Below are 16,214 nucleotides of genomic sequence, written 5' to 3'. Positions count from 1 at the left end.
ATGTCCTTCATATGGACCGACAGCAAACATGGATGTCCTCACACTCCAGCTCTGGCTCCTCGCGACTTTTTGCGGTGGCCCAGAGCTCGGGTTTGACGTTGTGGGTGCTTCATGCCGGTTGCCGCTGAGGAACAAAGGGCGGGCAGATTGCTCAAAGACATACAGAACTGAGAAGAACACCTCTCAGGTGTCTTCTCGGTGCGGCGATACACACATCACCGCCTGCACAAGGCAGGTCAAACAAGATGGCAGTGGTATTTCTACCTGCCTCTGGCCCGATCTGAAAGATGGTTTCGCTTTTGTTGAGTGTTGAAGACTTGTCAAGATCGCTTCTTCATCAAACAGATCGTCTCGCAAGCTCGCTCACACAATGGACGACATTAACAGCTTCCCCGGTTTCGAAGGTTTCGAATGGAATGAACCGCCTCCAGTCCCGGATCATGTACGGTCTGGCGTGATTCCTGGGAGCCCCAACTCTCCAGGAGGACCGTCCGCTGCCGTGCTTTTCCTACCAAGAGCGGTACCACCTGGATTTCCTCTAACACCTGAAGAGCTTGAAGAGCTTCAAGCTACCAATTCCAAACACACCAACGATTTGTCGACTGGAGAAGGTGAGCCCGACACAATCCTGATGCCTCTTACCTTGCGCTCTACGTCCAAACGTTGCAGAACTGACAATCATTTTACAGGACATGATTCTATTGAGGACACAGGACCTCCATTTGAGCCCTGCGGACCCTCACCCGAACACGAAGCCAGATGCGAAGCCAGATACAACCTGTACAAGGACACCCTCAACAGCATCGGCAGTCGCTACACCTGGCTGAAACTCCACGCCACGGCTCTCACTCTGTCCGAGAACAGCATCAAAAGCATCCTCACTCGTCTCTGCTACCTCGCCGCCCTCAAGAACTCGGCCGCCCCCGAGATCCATGCTCGCCAGCACTTGATCCGCTCGCGCCAAGTCACCAACATCGAGCCACACATCATCATCAACCACATCGAGTGGATCCGCTTCATCGGCCGCTTCCCGGCCTTGGTGTCTCAGGTCATGAAGCATGTCACATGGGTGGAGTTGCTCAACAAGGAATATCGCAAGGCTGAGCCGGCCTGGAAGGGCTTTTGGGACGACGTCGAGCGACACGGCGGCCTTCCAGGGATGCATCATATGGACGCATTAGACGCCATGCACAAGAAGCGTGTTTTTCTCCAGGGCAAGATCGTGGATGGAGAGGCCGTGCTCGCCAACCTGTTCATGCAGGAGCCAATCTGGCTGCAGTGGGAAGTCAATGGCTTGTAGAACAGAGGGTCACGTAGTAGATAGAGAATTGCACATTGTGTGCACAATGACAGAGAACCATGAGCAACTGGACCCTGGGTGACCGTCCGGTGCAGTGACCGCATTTCTGTGATGTGAGTTCGGGTTGGACGCCCATTGCAAACTTGTTAAAATCATCCTTTGGGACCATGGCTAGCTCCAGGGGCAGTGGGTATAGGTTCGTGATTTAGAATCCAAGGGAACACCACATTCAAGACTATATCCCGTATCCAGCAGAAACGTGAGGGCATCCTGATACAGTAGCACTATCATAGTGGTATATGAATGGAGGCATCCTTGGCTTAAACATATCATTTCTCATCACGTCGTCCTCTCGTCATAATCATGACTGCCACCTCCTTCCACTAGGACCTCGTCCCCATCCTCATCGCATATGATCTACATCACTATACAACTGTCCCCCTTGACCTTCCCCTCCACACGTCCCTTGACCTGCAGCCAATCACTCCGCCGCTCAGCGAATTCAACCACCTCCTCCACCGTGAATACACCCTTATACCTCTCGCCATCCGAAATGATGGTCGCCATCTCCGAAACATCCCTTTCACTCTCCCCGCCGATCAGATAGATCTGAGCAACCTCTCTCAACGCACTGTAGTAACTGCTCAGATCGTTATTGCGAAACTGGGCCACAAAGTTCGCATATGCTGTCAAATCGGACAGTAGCGGCAGGGCGCCCAGCGTCGAAACGCGTTGACGCTTGATATGCTTCGTCAGCGCGGTGAATAGCCGTAGACCGACTTCGGCCGTAAAGACATCCAAAAGACTCTTTTCCGTGGCACCAGTCAACATGCTGGTGTGGTGCGACACGAGGGCGATTACGCGCGACGCTGTGGCTGTAGGACGGCCGGAGAAGTCGATCACCATTGCACTAGCCTTGTTTCCGCCGAGACCATCCGCGTTGGCTAATTCCGGGTAGAAGTCGGTGGGGAGTTGCGTGGTCGCGCATATATATTCGACCTCATTGATGAGCGCGTCGATACCCTTGCCCAGGCCCGCGGCGACGCGTTCGTCGAGCATGGCTTCGAACTTGCGCTTCTCCTTGACGTTGGTGTCGAGAAAGTCATCGCGCTTCGAGATGCCGAGTCGAACCAGCTCGGACTCGTAGAAGACATCGAGCATTTGCTGGATGAGGTCGCCCACGTTGACGAGCTCGAGGAATGTACCCAGAGGAGCGACCTGAGCTATGTCGTTGTCCGGGTTGGTGTTGGTCTCACGGGGGTTATAGGTTGATAGGTGGTCAATTGCTTTATCGAAGCCGGCTTTGACGTGGCGAGTGCCGACAGAGTGAAGAAGCAGGACGAAGATGGCGGAACATTGTTTGCGTGCCGATTCTCCTGCTTCGCCAACGAGACTGATAAACTGGACGGCTCGCTCGAGCGAGGATTTCGCTGCGTGCACGAGATTAAGGGCTACTTCGATGGAGAAAAGCGACCGAATGTTTTCCAGTTTACTGTTCATTAGGGCTGCTTTCGCTGCCAACTCGCTGGATGGTGCTTCAGCCGATAAGGACGGTGTTGCGGTCCGCGGCATCGAGAGGTTAGGTGTGGATGGTCGAGATGCAGTAGCACTTTCCCCATTGACGAGGGCTTTGGCAGTGGGTTTGGTGTTTGGAGGGCCTGAAAAGCTAGGGAGGATGTTGACTGGCATCATCACCACTTTCTTGAACGATGACATAAAGTCTTTCTTGTCTGCTTGTCGGTTGACGTTGGACATCAAGAAGCTTTCCGTAGAAGCATCTTGTTCTGAAAGTGCTCGATCCCATTGTTCCACTTCCACGTCAGCTTTGTGCCGGAAGAAGGCTAACTCTTCCGATAGATATTTTTCCAGATGGGGTCCGTATATATCAGCTACAATCGCATTGCACCGGGATATTGTGGTCTCATCCGCATCATTTGGAAGAGCAAAGTCCTCAATAAACTGACTCGTAGCAGCGAATGTACCTGACATGATTCGAAGGTACAAGGATGTGCTCCGCGCTTGAGCATCTTCGAACAAGGACGACAAGAACGGTGCAAGGATGTCCTTTGCTACCTCCTCGATTAGGCGCAAGGACACTTCCTTTGCATTCGGAAACACAGCTTCCACGATTGCGTTTTCCTGGCTGTATGCAGTGCCCAGCCTTTCAAAATAGGCATGAACCTTCTCGAGGGAAAGCTGCCCATGGCCTAAAGAATAATCGATACAATCGGAGACACCTCCGAGCGTTGCCCTCTGGTTGATGAGCTGATTGTCGTGCAAAAACAAATCCACAGCAGTCCTGCCGCCATTCAAAATGTGCATGACACGTGCATATTGACGCATCCTGCCCTGGATGTCTTTGTACTCGTAACCTTTACGAAACTCGAGTAACGCGGCTCTGTCCAACGTGTCTACTGCTTCCTGCACCCGTCTTTCTCGTTTGCCTGACTCTGGGGAGAAGTCGCTTGCAGAGAAGGTTCTGAGGTTAGCCAGAAGCTGGGCTTGCTGATCAGGCACACTGAAATCCTTGAAGATACGGCTTTCCATTGGATTGGATGTGTAAGACAGATCGCGATAGTATGGCGCCAAGAGCTTGTAGATCTTGCCGTACTCTTGCCTGGCTTGACCTCTTATTGACTTGGCACGTTGGTAAACTGATAGGACTGTATCAGGGTCGACGGGGAGGCCTGGAGAAACCATGGTCTTGGGACTGGCCAATTCGGCGACGTCAAAGCCATCAGCAGCTGGTCTAGGGCGAAGAGGTGAAAGCATGTTCGTCTGCCGCCGTTGCGCAATAGGAGACGAGTCGACATCGAACAGTACTTCTGGTCTCCCTTTGCCGTTCACCACGTTCCGGTCTATCGTACTCCGTCTTCGACCAGGAGTTGTAGGTGTTTTGTTGGCTTCTGCTCTTTTTCTTGCTTCCGCATCATTCCAGCATCCCATGGCTTTTAGTCTCCGAACCCATCTTGCTTCGTCATAGACCATTTCATGCATGCGCCGTGAGGTTCGAGCGAATCGAAGTAAATCCGGTACATCAAGGTAATCAGCGACCACAGCCACAACCTCTAGAATAGGTCAGTATAGGCGCAGTGCCCAGCCTCGAAAGCTGTCGTACCTGCTGGAAGAACCGGCTTCGAGATGACCATATCAGCCAGTCTCAGTGAAGCCAGAGGATCCCTACGGGGAGCCTTGCCAGGCGCCGTTGGCCTCTTTGCTGTAGGCATCGTCCGCGGTACCACTGGGTGAAGGATGATAGAGATCTCAGGGTTCTTTGCGCTTCCTCATCTCGGGCCTTCTCGTCTTGAGGCCCACTCTATGCAACTGAAGCTGCATTTTGCAATTGTTGCGAGCCTGAGACAAGTTGTTCAACAACAAAGGTTGAGGTTAGAGTCGGGCCACCTGCCGAAGTCGCCTCGAGGTTGCCAAGAATGGCTCTACCGCTCCGTACCGACTTCAGGTACCTAGGTGCCTTACACTTACCTGACACTCCTGGTACCTACCTCGCTAGGTACAGAAAAGCAGGCATGGCAGGATGTCTACAACATTCACCTAGTAACTACTCCGTACCTCTGCACCATCGGCATTACGGACTCGTGGCATTCTCACTACTGCCATTGTGGCAGTCCAGTCCAGACTGACGAAGCCTTCAACGCTGAACTTGATGCAGTCCCCGACTAGACCAAGCCGAGCCTCGATCTCAGTCGCCATGTTCTCATCGTCAATCGTTAAGACTTTTGATGGAAGCCCAAGCCTGCACAATTCCCGTGATGGTTGAGATCAGAGTCAGCCACAATATCACCATTGCTAGCCAAAACGTCCAGAATTGCTGAGGATTTCGACGATCACGCCAAAGCTGAGCCCAACTTGCCGGAGGAGGGAGAAACACCACGTCATGAAGCTCGCATAATCGGTCTCGCCAATACTCGAACTGGGCGAGAGTCGACGTCGGAGGTCCATTATACGGACCTAACTGCTGGAAGCTCTGCTGGTGTTTCTTCAGCAAGCCATTGGTGTCTGGATCCCATTGTGGGAAGAGAAGATTCAACGTCCATATTGTCTCCAGGAGGAGTCGTCCCGGGAACGGGCTATGACCGTCAGATTATTTCCTTCGTTGCGTCTTGGACACTGACCTTCCATGTGGTTTTGATCCTCCATCACCATGTGGGTTGAGATGGACCTGGAGCAAGCTTTTGTGAGTACACTCTCAAAGCATGGTGCCGCCGGTCAAGTCTCAGGTGGTCGGCTAGACAATCTGTCCATTCAAGCTTGAGACCACATATTTTCACCATGAAAGCCGCCGTAAAAGAAGGATGCAAGCGACTATCTTTGGCCTCCACTCTCCATTTCGACGTTGGAAAGGCGTCAGTCACGAAGTCTTGCAATGTCTGCTTACTACTCCACTGCAGGAGATGTGTTTGCGGTGCATGCAACGCTGAGTCTGGCTCCCGAACATTCACCATCAACCACAACCTTACAAGGAGGTTCAGCGTACGATCGGCGGCCGCCTCATTCTCCAAGTATCGATCTTGAAGCAGCTTACGGAGCTCTGATTTATTGCTCGCCGCTGAGCGTACGATGTCCGCCACCTCAATCAGCTCTTCGTGTCGAGCTACCACCAATTGACTCATACGTTATTGCAAAGTCAGAGTACCAAATTTCAGCATCGCCAGCTCTCGTTCGTAATATTTGAGGTGCTGCTGAAATTGGCTTTGGTCTATCCTTCCGAGGCTGTTGTGGAACAGACCGTGGAAGACCTTCCATCTGGTTTCATGGCTTGGTTTCTGCTCAAGCAATTCCGTGAGTGCTGCCATTACCGCGAATTCTCTGTGTAAGCGGTGCAGCTTGTCCAGGCTGTGGTTGAATCCACGCAAACTGGCAGTCTCGAGCCTACTTATCCGTCCCGCTACAAGAGATGTCCACGTTCACGAAATCGAGTTGCATGAAATGGTGGCTGAGACCGACCACTTCTAGCTCTGCATGCATGGCACCCGTTTCATGGCTAACAGCTATTACAAACCCTGTGTGTCATTGTTATTGGCTGTTCTACAGCTAGCCACAGGCGCCTGCAAGCTCGCTCTGCAGCACAGCCTCAGTGGCTTGGCTCAGCCTGACCACGCCCAGCTTCAGGATAATTGCTTCTTGTTTTCAAGTCGTGTTGGAATCTTCATTATCCAAACGTGGGTTCGAGAGCCGGCTGTCATTGTAATGTGCTCAGTTGCAGTTCCTGTGCCCGCAATGGTTTCCAAAACCTTGGAGTAACGGAAGCACTTCGGCAAAGGACGCCTTCAACGGTGGATCGCATCTTCTCATCCGAAAAGCTCACAGTAGGGTTTGTGAGAGTGGTCGAGCTCTTCAAGGGCGTCAAAGTACCAAGCGCCGAGCCTGTCAATCAATCTCGACCGAGGCCACCAGCGACAAATATCCAAGAGGAAAATGCGAAGCCGCTCTGTATTGACGGCCATCGGGCCCTTCCTCTTGGACAAGCCTCGTATATGTTGCGCTCTATGCCCGTACCTGGAGAGCACGTCTCTACCTGGCAGAACATGATCCGAGAGCGTCTGGTGGGTGAAGTTCAAAAACATTTTCGGACCGAAATCTGTCAGCTCGAACTCATCATGGTTGCAGATGCTGCTTTCAGAGTTGGGCCTTGCATTGTCTTATCCGTATGGGACGAGAGCCTGTGCCACACTGAAGACGGCAGAAGGAGGACGGTCAAGAACGCCAACAAGATCGTCCGAAAATTCCAGACCATGCAGAATTGCCCATTTCCCATCAAACCCGTTGCGGACAAGTTATCGCTAGCTGCTCGCTGCTCGCTGCTTAGACCCTTACCAATCACCTGTAGCGACTGCCGATACGGCTCTCAAAGACCGAAACACGCTCGTCGGCCTCGAAATCAACACGGGCGCTGGCTATGATGTATCTTTCAGACTCGGAGGCTTGATCCGGGTTGGCTCGACGGCATATGGACTGACAGTAGCTCATCCCTTTACTTGCCCGCGGAGATATAATACCATGCACTCAGGATCGAGCCAGGAAACGGAAGACTCTGCCACTTCTGACTCAACGGATGACAGTGATCGTGAGGATCAGCTCTTCGGACCGCATCACCCGAAATTTGCGGCTCAGCTTGTAACGGATCACCAGGACAGAACCAGTCGTGCGACAAGCGAGTCCTTCTCGGATGGCTCAGCAGCTCTTCGCCTGGAGCCTGGGACCCAGATCTCATTAACACACGTGTCGTCCCAAGGCACGATTTCTCAGCCAATCGGCCGACTCGCAGCGTACAGTGACACTCGTGGTCACGGCCAGTTTCGCCTTGGAAGTGATTTGGCATTGATCAAATTGGACGATGAGGTACCTCTGCCACCGAATATGTACCGTTCGACAACGGGAGGAGATGCGGTGCAGATTGAAGCTATCAACACGAAGGGACTACCACCAAATACGGAAGTGACGATTATAGCAGGCACGGGTTATCACTTGCAGGGCGTTGTAGGTCGACACGACGTTACAGTGTCGGTGGATGGCATAAACCTTACCGTGACTCAAATTATACTTACAGCACCTCTCGGTAAGCGTCTTGCCCCATTGTCTGGACATCAGCAGCTTGGCATTAACAACTCACTGAACTGCTTCTGGATATTCTGGTTCTTGGGTTGACAATCTCTTCGTTGGCTGCATTGTGACTGTACGGAAGGTCTTGCCAATTGTCTACATGATCCCTGCCGGTTCAATCATCGAGGAGATCGCACAAGACCTTTGTGACTCAGACATAGCGGTTGATATCGGAGATGCTTCGTCTCCAAGTCTCTCTCCCTCGGATTCTCGCGTTGAGCCCAATACCCAGACAACCAAGGCTTCTTCACTCGATGGGCGAGATGCTCCCCCCGACAGCTTCGACGCCAGCTGTGTAGATGGGGCAGCATCCGATCTGTCTCAACCTCTTTTTACTTACATTGATGTGGACAACGAGGATCAAGGCAAACCTGCACATGCTCTCAGCGGCGAAACCGAGCATGAACATACCAGAACCAATACCCATGACCCCGACGCTGATCCCCTCACATCTCTGGGCTCCTCTAGAAAGCAACAGGCAGGGAGTGGTAGCTCATCCATCACACCTTCGTTGCAACGGATCGTACCGCAACTCTCGAGGGCTGAAGAGACTCCATTATTATTTCGAACGAACAGTAATATTTCAACCGAGGTGCGTACCCTGGTGCCGCTGATGTTTACCAGCAGCGGCACCCTGACTTGTGACTTTCTAGCCCGAGGCCATTGCAAAAGACGATCCAAGCTCCATAGTTTGGTCTTCTGGAAGACGATGGAGCGAGTTCGCTATGGCCTATCACATGTCCTTCTTGGTCTTTTCTGCCTCCTCAATGCCTGTTACAATTCTTGATGAAATTGCATCAACGCTGTCCATCACGTTGGAAAGCAAATACCAAATGGTTCTCTCAATTTTCGTCCTCGGCAATCTTTCTGGACCACTAGCGGTGCGTTTGTCCCAGAGATGTGGTCGGTGGAGAACCTCACTAGCATTCATATCCCTTTTTGCGATTTTCAACCTCGCCTGCGGATTTTCAAGGTCCGCAAACCAACTGCTTTGGTTCAGACTTCTTTCTGGCATTGGTGGAAGCGGCCAAGTCGCAATAGGAAGCGCTAGGACACTATAGTTCTTCAGTTATCGCCAAAGGAGTACTGCCCTCGTGATCTACTTAAGCTCGTTTCCACTTGACCTCGGAATGGGCCCTTTGATCGGAGCCTGGATCACTGAACGACTCTCATGGGCCTGGTCATTTTGGATCGTCTTCGCCTTTTCCTGCCTCGGGTTACAATTGCTCTTTCTTTGTGGCATCGAAACCAACACAGCATATCTACAGAACTCCAGTCGGTCCTCTATTCGCGGTTTTGTCAGGATGTGCGCAAGGGTTTTAGGCATCTTGAGGGATCCTATTGTCATTATGCTGACCGTTGAGCGCTCGGTCTACTTTGGGGTCTTCTATTTCATGCTTTCAACCTTCGCGGGACTACTGCGGGAACGTTATCACCTGACGAACTCTGTATCTGGCGTTTGCTACCGAGCCATCGGTGGAGGGCTTTGGGCGAGCAGAGTCGCGTTTCGGATATGCTCCAGATGGTTGAATCGAGATCGAAATCTCAAGAGCTTGGCGAGCAACGACTACCACGCAGCACCGGAGTACGTACTAACTATGGCCATCGTCGGCTCATTGACGCTTTCAGCTGGTCTCATCGTATACGGCTGGACTGCGGAGAAGCACAAGACCATCGCCGGGCCCATTATAGGGCAGATTCTGTTTTCTTTCGGTTACGGCATGACCCCGGACATTGCAGCAAGGTACCTCGTCGACACATATGGACCACGTGCTTTACAAATAATTTCGGGCACTAGCGTCCTGTTGGGCATGTGCGGATTCGGGTTTCCCTTGTTCGCTCGTTCATCCATCCGGAAGTATGGCTACGGATTCTCGAGTACGATCTTGGCTGCGGTGACTTTCACCACGGGCGGGACAGTCTATATCATCCTGTGGCTGTTTGCACGCAAGTTCAGAACGCGAAGTAAATATGCACCTGATCCTCGGAAAGATCTCGGTCCCAAATTACCGGCATGGTCCACGGCTCGGTGGAGGACGGATCCGGGTCCAGAAGAAGGCGGTGCTGAGGAGGATTGAAACGTCTTCTGTCTGTCCAGAATTTCAGACAAGAGGTTCTCCCATTCAGAAGAAGGCGCTGCTGAGGAGGACAGAGATATCCTCCGTCTCTGTCCAGCATTTCAGACAAGAGGTTCTTCCATTCAGAAGAAGGCGGCTGGGGAAGACTGAGATTCCCTCTCGCTCTCTCTGTGTCCAGATTTCAGACAGATGAATGCTCGGTTCTCCTATCGTCTTGTACGTAGGCGAAAACGCCCACCTTCACCTTCACCAAGGCCATCCCATCCGCAAATGCCCGGACGATGCCAGCAAGTAGTATTCTTGCTGTAACACCATCATAAGTCGTTACGATATACAGCTGCATGATATCTGGACAATTGAGTCAATTCATCTTATTGAATGTCTGGTTCATACCGCGGATCTAAAATGCTCCGCTCTCTCGAGACCTGAATGCCTTCCCATATCTAGAGAGTTCCCATTTCCACAATAGTACTCATGCTTCCAAAAACGCCAGCGAAAACGCCCAAACAATATCGATAACTCTGTGACGCGGACCCTCAGATGTCCTCCCGTGGTCACTGAATCACAATACCTTCCAGCTTGGGTTAATTCGAGTCGAATCCAGCTCCAGTGTCAATCCCGGGGTATTCTCTCTCTCACAGTCGCATGCCCTGCTCAATATCTCGTACGTTCACGCATAGCTTGGTCCTACAAGCTCCCCATGACTCCCATCGCGTCATGATCTCCGTTGCCAACACCATCATACTCTTCGTTGCCACCCCCATCATGCTCTCCGTTACCACCCCCATTCTGCTCTCCGTTACCAACCCCGTCATCATCTCCGATAAACCCTGCCTTCCTCTTCTTGTGCGCACCATCTTTCCTGACGGGTATTTTGACGCCCTGACCAGCAAAACTCTTGCTAAGATCTGTCGACTCTATTACTCCTGGGAACTTCTTGGCACTGAACACCTTGAAAGGCTTGCTGAAGGCCGATGCCAAACATGGTGCCTCGTTGAGTAGTTCACCGCTGGCCAATGGCTGTCGGTTGCCTTCCTCCAGAAAGGTGAGCTGCGCCAGGTTGAAGAGGTTCAACTTCAACCGGAACCAGCCTTCAGTCCTGACACTGAGATCTTGAAGGACAAACCAGATGCCGTATTGTCCATGCTGGTCTTGCAACAAATTCGCTCCGGCGGAAGAGCTGCCGATAAGATTCCTGGCAATCGTAGTTTCCCTGGCATCCCGGACTCCGCTATTAGATGCAATCCCCATGTCTTGAGAGGAGCGAGCAGAGAGAGGCTGATTCGAAGAGGAAGACATGGATCCTCGAGGAGAGGAATGAGAGTTTTGAGAAAGCTCGTAGCCGTTCTGATATTGAGGATTGTAGTTGGCCTGGGAGTAGGAGGGGTATGTAGTCCTTTGGTCGTAGGTCGAACCGCCATTAGCGTAAGCGTGGTGGCCGTTGGATGGGTAATATGAGGCAGCCGAATTGGGAGCCGAATTGGGAGCCGAAGTCGTGGGAGAGGTGAAGGTTTGTGCGCCGTAGGTGGCCATGTTTGAGGGAATGTAATCGTGAGCTGGATTGGGTGGATCCCGACCTGTGAAGACGTGTGGGTAATTCGTGACATTTGTTGATGAGATGGATGGTGAGGATGTGGTGTGTTTGACGCAATTGTCTTCTCGTGAACCATGGAGATTCCACAAATCGACCATCAGGACGAGTTTTGAGAGATCTGCCACTTTCCTGCGCTGGGTGAGTATGGAGGCATCCGAGACGGAAAGCAGGTGGAGCATACGTGTAGTCAATTTCCAACGTGGTTCTTGCATCAAATATCCTAAGCAACACACATGGCGGAGGAGAAATTGGCCGACGGTCCTAAAAATATTAGCACACGTGTCATGACCAAACATCTAGGACTGCTTACCTTGTCACCGAATCCACACATACGAGCCCGTAATGGATGTTGTCTCACCTCGATCTTCCAGATTTTGCCATCCCACACCCTGCTCACAGGAGGTGGCCCCGGTATATCGTAGTTCCCAGAGTCGTTAACTTCGCCGGGGATACTGGGACTTGGAGGTGGCGGTGGCGCGCTGTTAGCGTTGTTAATGCTAATGCTGGCACTGTTGGCTGGGGTTTGGTCGGAACCGGACGCCATGGCGAATGTAGAGAATTCCCGGGCCTGTGCTGTCTGAGTGTTTACAGTAAGATGTGCTGGTAAAGGTGCTTGACCAGGCGGTCTTGAATGTCGGTAAGTATGAGGGGGTGCGTGGTACATGGTTGAACCTGGAGGGAAGGAATTGTCCAAATATATAGTGCACGGAATGTCCTCAGTGGGGAGTGCAGGGCAGTCGTGCCCAGTACTGCCTCGCCCCAAACTCCAGTAGAGTGGTTCTCCAGTAATAGCAGGCGCAATCAGCAATGCCTGACCTTTAAATCCTTCACATCCAAGACAGTGATCGTTTTCATCCAACCAAACAGCGTTTTTGCGAACTTCTTGAGCCGCTCGGGTTCCACGTCTCACAGTGGTTCCCTCAATTTGCCTTTCAGAGGTCAAAACGGAGAAAGTTTGTCCTGATGTGATAACTCAAGCAACAGGGGCGTGGTCAAAGAAGCCCATATAGTCGAAGTCACACAGAAAGCGTCGGAGAAAAAGCTCTGAAGGCGAGGTACACAACTGCTAGTTCTATGTTACGCAAGGAGGCGGCGAAGCCAGATGATAGGAACCCTCAACGTGAATCCGTTGGTGGTGCTTCGAAGGTCGGAAGTGACAGACGGAATGGTTGACAACTTTGACAGGGCTCCTCTTATAAGGCTAGATATATCAGGATGTGGGATATTTCCGAGGAAGCCAGGTAAAGGAGTTGATATCTGTTGGAAAGGCCGCTTCAGGGCCAGGGCGGATGCGTGGAGAGAGAGAAGGTTGAAGAGTAGCTGGACCACCACACGCCCTACAAGTCTGGGGTTGGTGACTTTAATAGAGATTCAGGTCCAGCCAGTGATAGCATGGCGGGGGTTATGGTTCCAGAACTTTTTGCCTTTGCATGTGGGTGTAGGACAAAGGCAAGATACTGAGACCACAAATTGTCCGATACGTGGGCGGAGAATTGGGTCGGGTCGATGTCGAGCGCGTTGACGGACAGTGGGACAGGCCCCTTTTGAATCAGGTACGACGACCAGGGACGACCTTCGGATGATAGTGCGCTGTTATGAAGAATCGAGGTTGCGAAGGTGGCGAGGAGAACAAAGAAGTCGAGTCAATATGTCGATGAGCCAAGGGTGGAGGCTGAATCAGTTGTCACCTGCAACCATGTCGGCGAGATCAGAAGGAATGCCGATTTCTGACAAGAGAACGGCGCCGGACTATTGGACGGGAGTTTATATGTACGAGCTTGGGGCCTTGAGGCTTGAGCGTGCCGAAAACTGGTAACGAGTAGCGGAAAGTTGGAGTCTTTATCGGCGGACTGACGGGCACTAAAGCGAAGTCCCCGTATTTGCTTATAGGCTAGGAGGACGCCTAGCAGCTGGCTAATCTACAGGCAGCTTAGTGCCTGGAGACGCTACTGCGAGCAATGATCTAGCCCCCCAGCCTGTTGGAAACAGGCTGCTATTTCCTCTTTCCCATCACGACACGCTGCTGTTCCGGGCTGGGGGGTGTTCAGCATGCGATAATTGAGGGGTTCTACTGATTTCTAACTGCATTGTCTCTTGCAGTCTTCTTTGTACTCGTACACAGTACCTACTATCGTAGTACTCCCTGTCGTCTAACCGAACGGACTCTCACCACCCGTTACCTTAGCCGAAACTCGAGTCGACTAGACACAGGCCATTGACAAAGCAGCGGCCAACCCGACAGGTGAGTATCAAATTCTTCCTTGCTGGATCCACGGATCCTCTTGTCGTTGGTTACCGTCGAGCACATCCTGGTCGGTTTGGCTTGGTATCAAAAGCCAATCTTTGTTCCGCTCCCACCAACCCTGTCGTGGATCGACCACATCGACTTCTTTTTCTTCGCTCGGCCACGCCACCAACCCCACCTTTGCGCATACGATGCCTCAACAGCCTGTGTAACACTGCAACCTCTCTTAAACATGGCCTCTTTGTGCTGTCCAGACATGCATTTAAGCCAGAGCTTGTCCAATTCTGATCAGAGCCGTTTTCATTACTGCTTCCGCGTTCTCCATCAGGGACTGCAGGGAAGTCTCCGACTGCCACCCCGCCATCGAATCAGTGTCGACGTGTCACGATTGGTAGTACTTTCTGCCTAGCTGTTCCCAGATACACAGTATAGGTCAGTCACCGATTGTGAGGTTGGTGGCTGATGTTACACGCGACGTGTCAAATTGTCGGTCTCGGGGACAAATAGCCCTGCACCAACCCAAGGATCGCTGGTCATGGGCTGCAGTATCGGTTAAAATCAATAGGCACATGTCAAGAAGATCATCCGCTGACACGACACTTCATCTCCCTGGCTGACGATATTCACGCAGCAAAGACTTTCGTTGAAGATCTTTCGCCTCATCAGTAGTTCTACAGAGCACCCTCGACCCTGCTACTATGCGTTGCATGATGACATTCGCGGGGACCCGGAAGTTGTACAGTTCGACCTACCTCTCAACAATGCCCACACAGCCAGAAACTCTAATCACAATGTGTCGCTGAAAATAAATATCATTGCAGATCATCCTGATCACGGTACATTACCCATGCCGACCCTATCACCACCCGCAGGACTCCCAAACACAAAGTTCATGCAGTAAAAATCACCTCATCTACTTGTCGGCTTGCTTGTTGCCAGGCAAAGCATCCTTGGCCTTGTCCTTGGCCTTATCTGCCAGTGCGCGGATGTTGCTGCGATCATGGGACCCATCGCGATGGAACGAATCAGTCCGCACCTTCTCATTGTGGGCTCGAACCTGACGCTGCTCCTCCTCACTGAGCTTATAGAGATTGCCTTCGCCGCCTGCAACGAACGAGAGTCAGCCATGCGCCGAACAATGGCATTTGTGTCATGCGTACCTCTGCCTATGTGGTGGCTACCCTCGGGCAGCATGACCCCAGGAACATCAACATCTTGGGCTCGTCGCGCCTCTTCAGGGTTGTCATTTTTGGCCATATTTCCCGTCCCGCCACGGCCAGTTGTGTATACGCTTGATTTCAAGGTGGGTGTGGTCTGAGGGCCCAGGGCGGGTGAGAGAGGTTTGCTGGTGACATTGCCTATTCATGCCATGTTAGAAACACTCCTCAACAACGCATCCGGTGTGTGACACTGACCGGCACCGCCTCGGCCGTAGGTGATGGGCCTTGATTCAGGCATATTATTAGTGAGGGTTATTGGGAAAGTTGCGACTGCGCCAATCGTTGCAAGTGTCAAACTCGGAAATGTTTGCCACCGGTATGCGGAGTGATCAAACGACGTTGCAAGGATGGGTACTTTATGGTAAGCGTTGAGACAGTGACCGCTGAACGGCGCAGAAAAGTCCAGTCACTGGAAAGAGACAAACACTGGGAGAAAACGCAGGGTATGTGGAGCTGCCAGAATACAAGAATGGAAGTCTGGAAGTGTAACTGTGAAGGAGCGGGCCCTGAGTTTTCAATGATCTGCTGTTCTATCGAAGAAAATTGCATCATGTCTGGGCTGTAACGCCAAAAGCTTTGACGGTCACACGTGCGGAGAGAAAAATGGCCCTTCCACCGCTTCTCAACAGGATGAATGGACGAGGTTGAAAGACGCCATCAACGCCCAGGTCCAAGCAAACTCAGACGTAACAGAAATGAGCCTCATACGTTCTCCAAGAGGTTTAGCACCATTGCCCAGCCTTACTAGCAAGGCTCATGACCTTCTGGGTCTTCACTGGTCTTCAGGTTCGGCGGCAGCCTCCATGTTTGGAATCTACCCTCTTTGTTTGCGGCCACGATCATGTCTGAATTTATCCGTGAGCCACCTGGAGCCGCAATTTCGACGATCTCGTACGGATACCTGGAGATGGGCGAGGAAGTGCCTCGCTTGCTTGCAGGCAAACAATCACCATTGGCTCTAGAAGTGATTTACCCCAGATTTGCACTGTAGCGAGAGAGATGGAAAGTGCTTGCATCTCCGCCCGCCATGATCAGCCTACCGAGTGTATATCATCATGCGCCTTGCCCATGCCCTCCCTAACCTATCTGGAATCTAGAGGACACCTATTCACGTTCGCGAAAGTGGAAGCTGTTAGCTTGCTATTGATGCTGCCAG

At 52.0% G+C, this 16,214-nt stretch overlaps 7 protein-coding genes across 7 annotated transcripts; 4 read left to right on the top strand and 3 right to left on the bottom strand.

Annotated features, from left to right (window-relative positions):
- The first annotated feature begins 169 nt into the window (after nt 1–169).
- PV05_09739 (uncharacterized protein) lies at nt 170–1,364 on the top strand. Its single transcript, XM_013456097.1, has 2 exons — nt 170–611; nt 690–1,364. Exons 1-2 carry the CDS (start codon nt 371–373, stop codon nt 1,298–1,300), a joined length of 852 nt encoding a protein of 283 aa, XP_013311551.1. The 5' UTR covers nt 170–370; the 3' UTR covers nt 1,301–1,364.
- A 177-nt stretch (nt 1,365–1,541) lies between these two features.
- Nucleotides 1,542–4,659, bottom strand: PV05_09738 (uncharacterized protein). The gene is made up of 2 exons (XM_013456096.1): nt 4,419–4,659; nt 1,542–4,368 (listed from the first exon to the last, which is right to left on the bottom strand). Exons 1-2 carry the CDS (start codon nt 4,525–4,527, stop codon nt 1,718–1,720), a joined length of 2,760 nt encoding a protein of 919 aa, XP_013311550.1. The 5' UTR covers nt 4,528–4,659; the 3' UTR covers nt 1,542–1,717.
- Nucleotides 4,660–6,072: 1,413 nt separating this feature from the next.
- On the top strand, nt 6,073–7,221 carry PV05_09737 (uncharacterized protein; the record flags this gene model as incomplete). Its single annotated transcript, XM_013456095.1, has 2 exons — nt 6,073–6,131; nt 6,525–7,221. 2 exons carry the CDS (start codon nt 6,073–6,075, stop codon nt 7,219–7,221), a joined length of 756 nt encoding a protein of 251 aa, XP_013311549.1.
- Nucleotides 7,222–7,318: 97 nt separating this feature from the next.
- On the top strand, nt 7,319–7,966 carry PV05_09736 (uncharacterized protein; the record flags this gene model as incomplete). Its single annotated transcript, XM_013456094.1, has 1 exon — nt 7,319–7,966. One exon carries the CDS (start codon nt 7,319–7,321, stop codon nt 7,964–7,966), a length of 648 nt encoding a protein of 215 aa, XP_013311548.1.
- A 1,085-nt stretch (nt 7,967–9,051) lies between these two features.
- On the top strand, nt 9,052–9,999 carry PV05_09735 (uncharacterized protein; the record flags this gene model as incomplete). Its single annotated transcript, XM_013456093.1, has 1 exon — nt 9,052–9,999. One exon carries the CDS (start codon nt 9,052–9,054, stop codon nt 9,997–9,999), a length of 948 nt encoding a protein of 315 aa, XP_013311547.1.
- A 356-nt stretch (nt 10,000–10,355) lies between these two features.
- Nucleotides 10,356–13,377, bottom strand: PV05_09734 (uncharacterized protein). Its single transcript, XM_013456092.1, has 3 exons — nt 11,904–13,377; nt 11,775–11,854; nt 10,356–11,722 (listed from the first exon to the last, which is right to left on the bottom strand). The coding sequence occupies exons 1-3, from the start codon at nt 12,255–12,257 to the stop codon at nt 10,687–10,689; spliced, it is 1,470 nt and encodes a 489-aa protein (XP_013311546.1). The 5' UTR covers nt 12,258–13,377; the 3' UTR covers nt 10,356–10,686.
- A 1,050-nt stretch (nt 13,378–14,427) lies between these two features.
- Nucleotides 14,428–15,648, bottom strand: PV05_09733 (uncharacterized protein). The gene is made up of 3 exons (XM_013456091.1): nt 15,254–15,648; nt 14,999–15,196; nt 14,428–14,942 (listed from the first exon to the last, which is right to left on the bottom strand). The coding sequence occupies exons 1-3, from the start codon at nt 15,294–15,296 to the stop codon at nt 14,752–14,754; spliced, it is 432 nt and encodes a 143-aa protein (XP_013311545.1). The 5' UTR covers nt 15,297–15,648; the 3' UTR covers nt 14,428–14,751.
- Nucleotides 15,649–16,214: the final 566 nt, after the last annotated feature.

The sequence above is a fragment of the Exophiala xenobiotica genome (assembly GCF_000835505.1).
Source record: "Exophiala xenobiotica strain CBS 118157 unplaced genomic scaffold supercont1.6, whole genome shotgun sequence".
Classification (NCBI taxonomy): domain Eukaryota; kingdom Fungi; phylum Ascomycota; class Eurotiomycetes; order Chaetothyriales; family Herpotrichiellaceae; genus Exophiala; species Exophiala xenobiotica.
The sequence above is the reverse complement of the archived record's forward strand: the minus strand, read 5'-3'. Positions and strand labels throughout refer to the sequence as shown.

Coding starts and splice junctions, on each gene's coding strand:
- PV05_09739 (XM_013456097.1), top strand. CDS start 371: ATGGACGACATTAACAGCTTCCCCGGTTTCGAAGGTTTCGAATGGAAT. Junction 612..689: donor CGATTTGTCGACTGGAGAAG/GTGAGCCCGACA, acceptor ATCATTTTACAG/GACATGATTCTATTGAGGAC.
- PV05_09738 (XM_013456096.1), bottom strand. CDS start 4,527: ATGCCTACAGCAAAGAGGCCAACGGCGCCTGGCAAGGCTCCCCGTAGG. Junction 4,369..4,418: donor GAAGCCGGTTCTTCCAGCAG/GTACGACAGCTT, acceptor GACCTATTCTAG/AGGTTGTGGCTGTGGTCGCT.
- PV05_09734 (XM_013456092.1), bottom strand. CDS start 12,257: ATGTACCACGCACCCCCTCATACTTACCGACATTCAAGACCGCCTGGT. Junction 11,855..11,903: donor TGTGTGGATTCGGTGACAAG/GTAAGCAGTCCT, acceptor TAATATTTTTAG/GACCGTCGGCCAATTTCTCC. Junction 11,723..11,774: donor ACGTTGGAAATTGACTACAC/GTATGCTCCACC, acceptor CACCCAGCGCAG/GAAAGTGGCAGATCTCTCAA.
- PV05_09733 (XM_013456091.1), bottom strand. CDS start 15,296: ATGCCTGAATCAAGGCCCATCACCTACGGCCGAGGCGGTGCCG. Junction 15,197..15,253: donor CTACGGCCGAGGCGGTGCCG/GTCAGTGTCACA, acceptor TGGCATGAATAG/GCAATGTCACCAGCAAACCT. Junction 14,943..14,998: donor TAGCCACCACATAGGCAGAG/GTACGCATGACA, acceptor CGTTCGTTGCAG/GCGGCGAAGGCAATCTCTAT.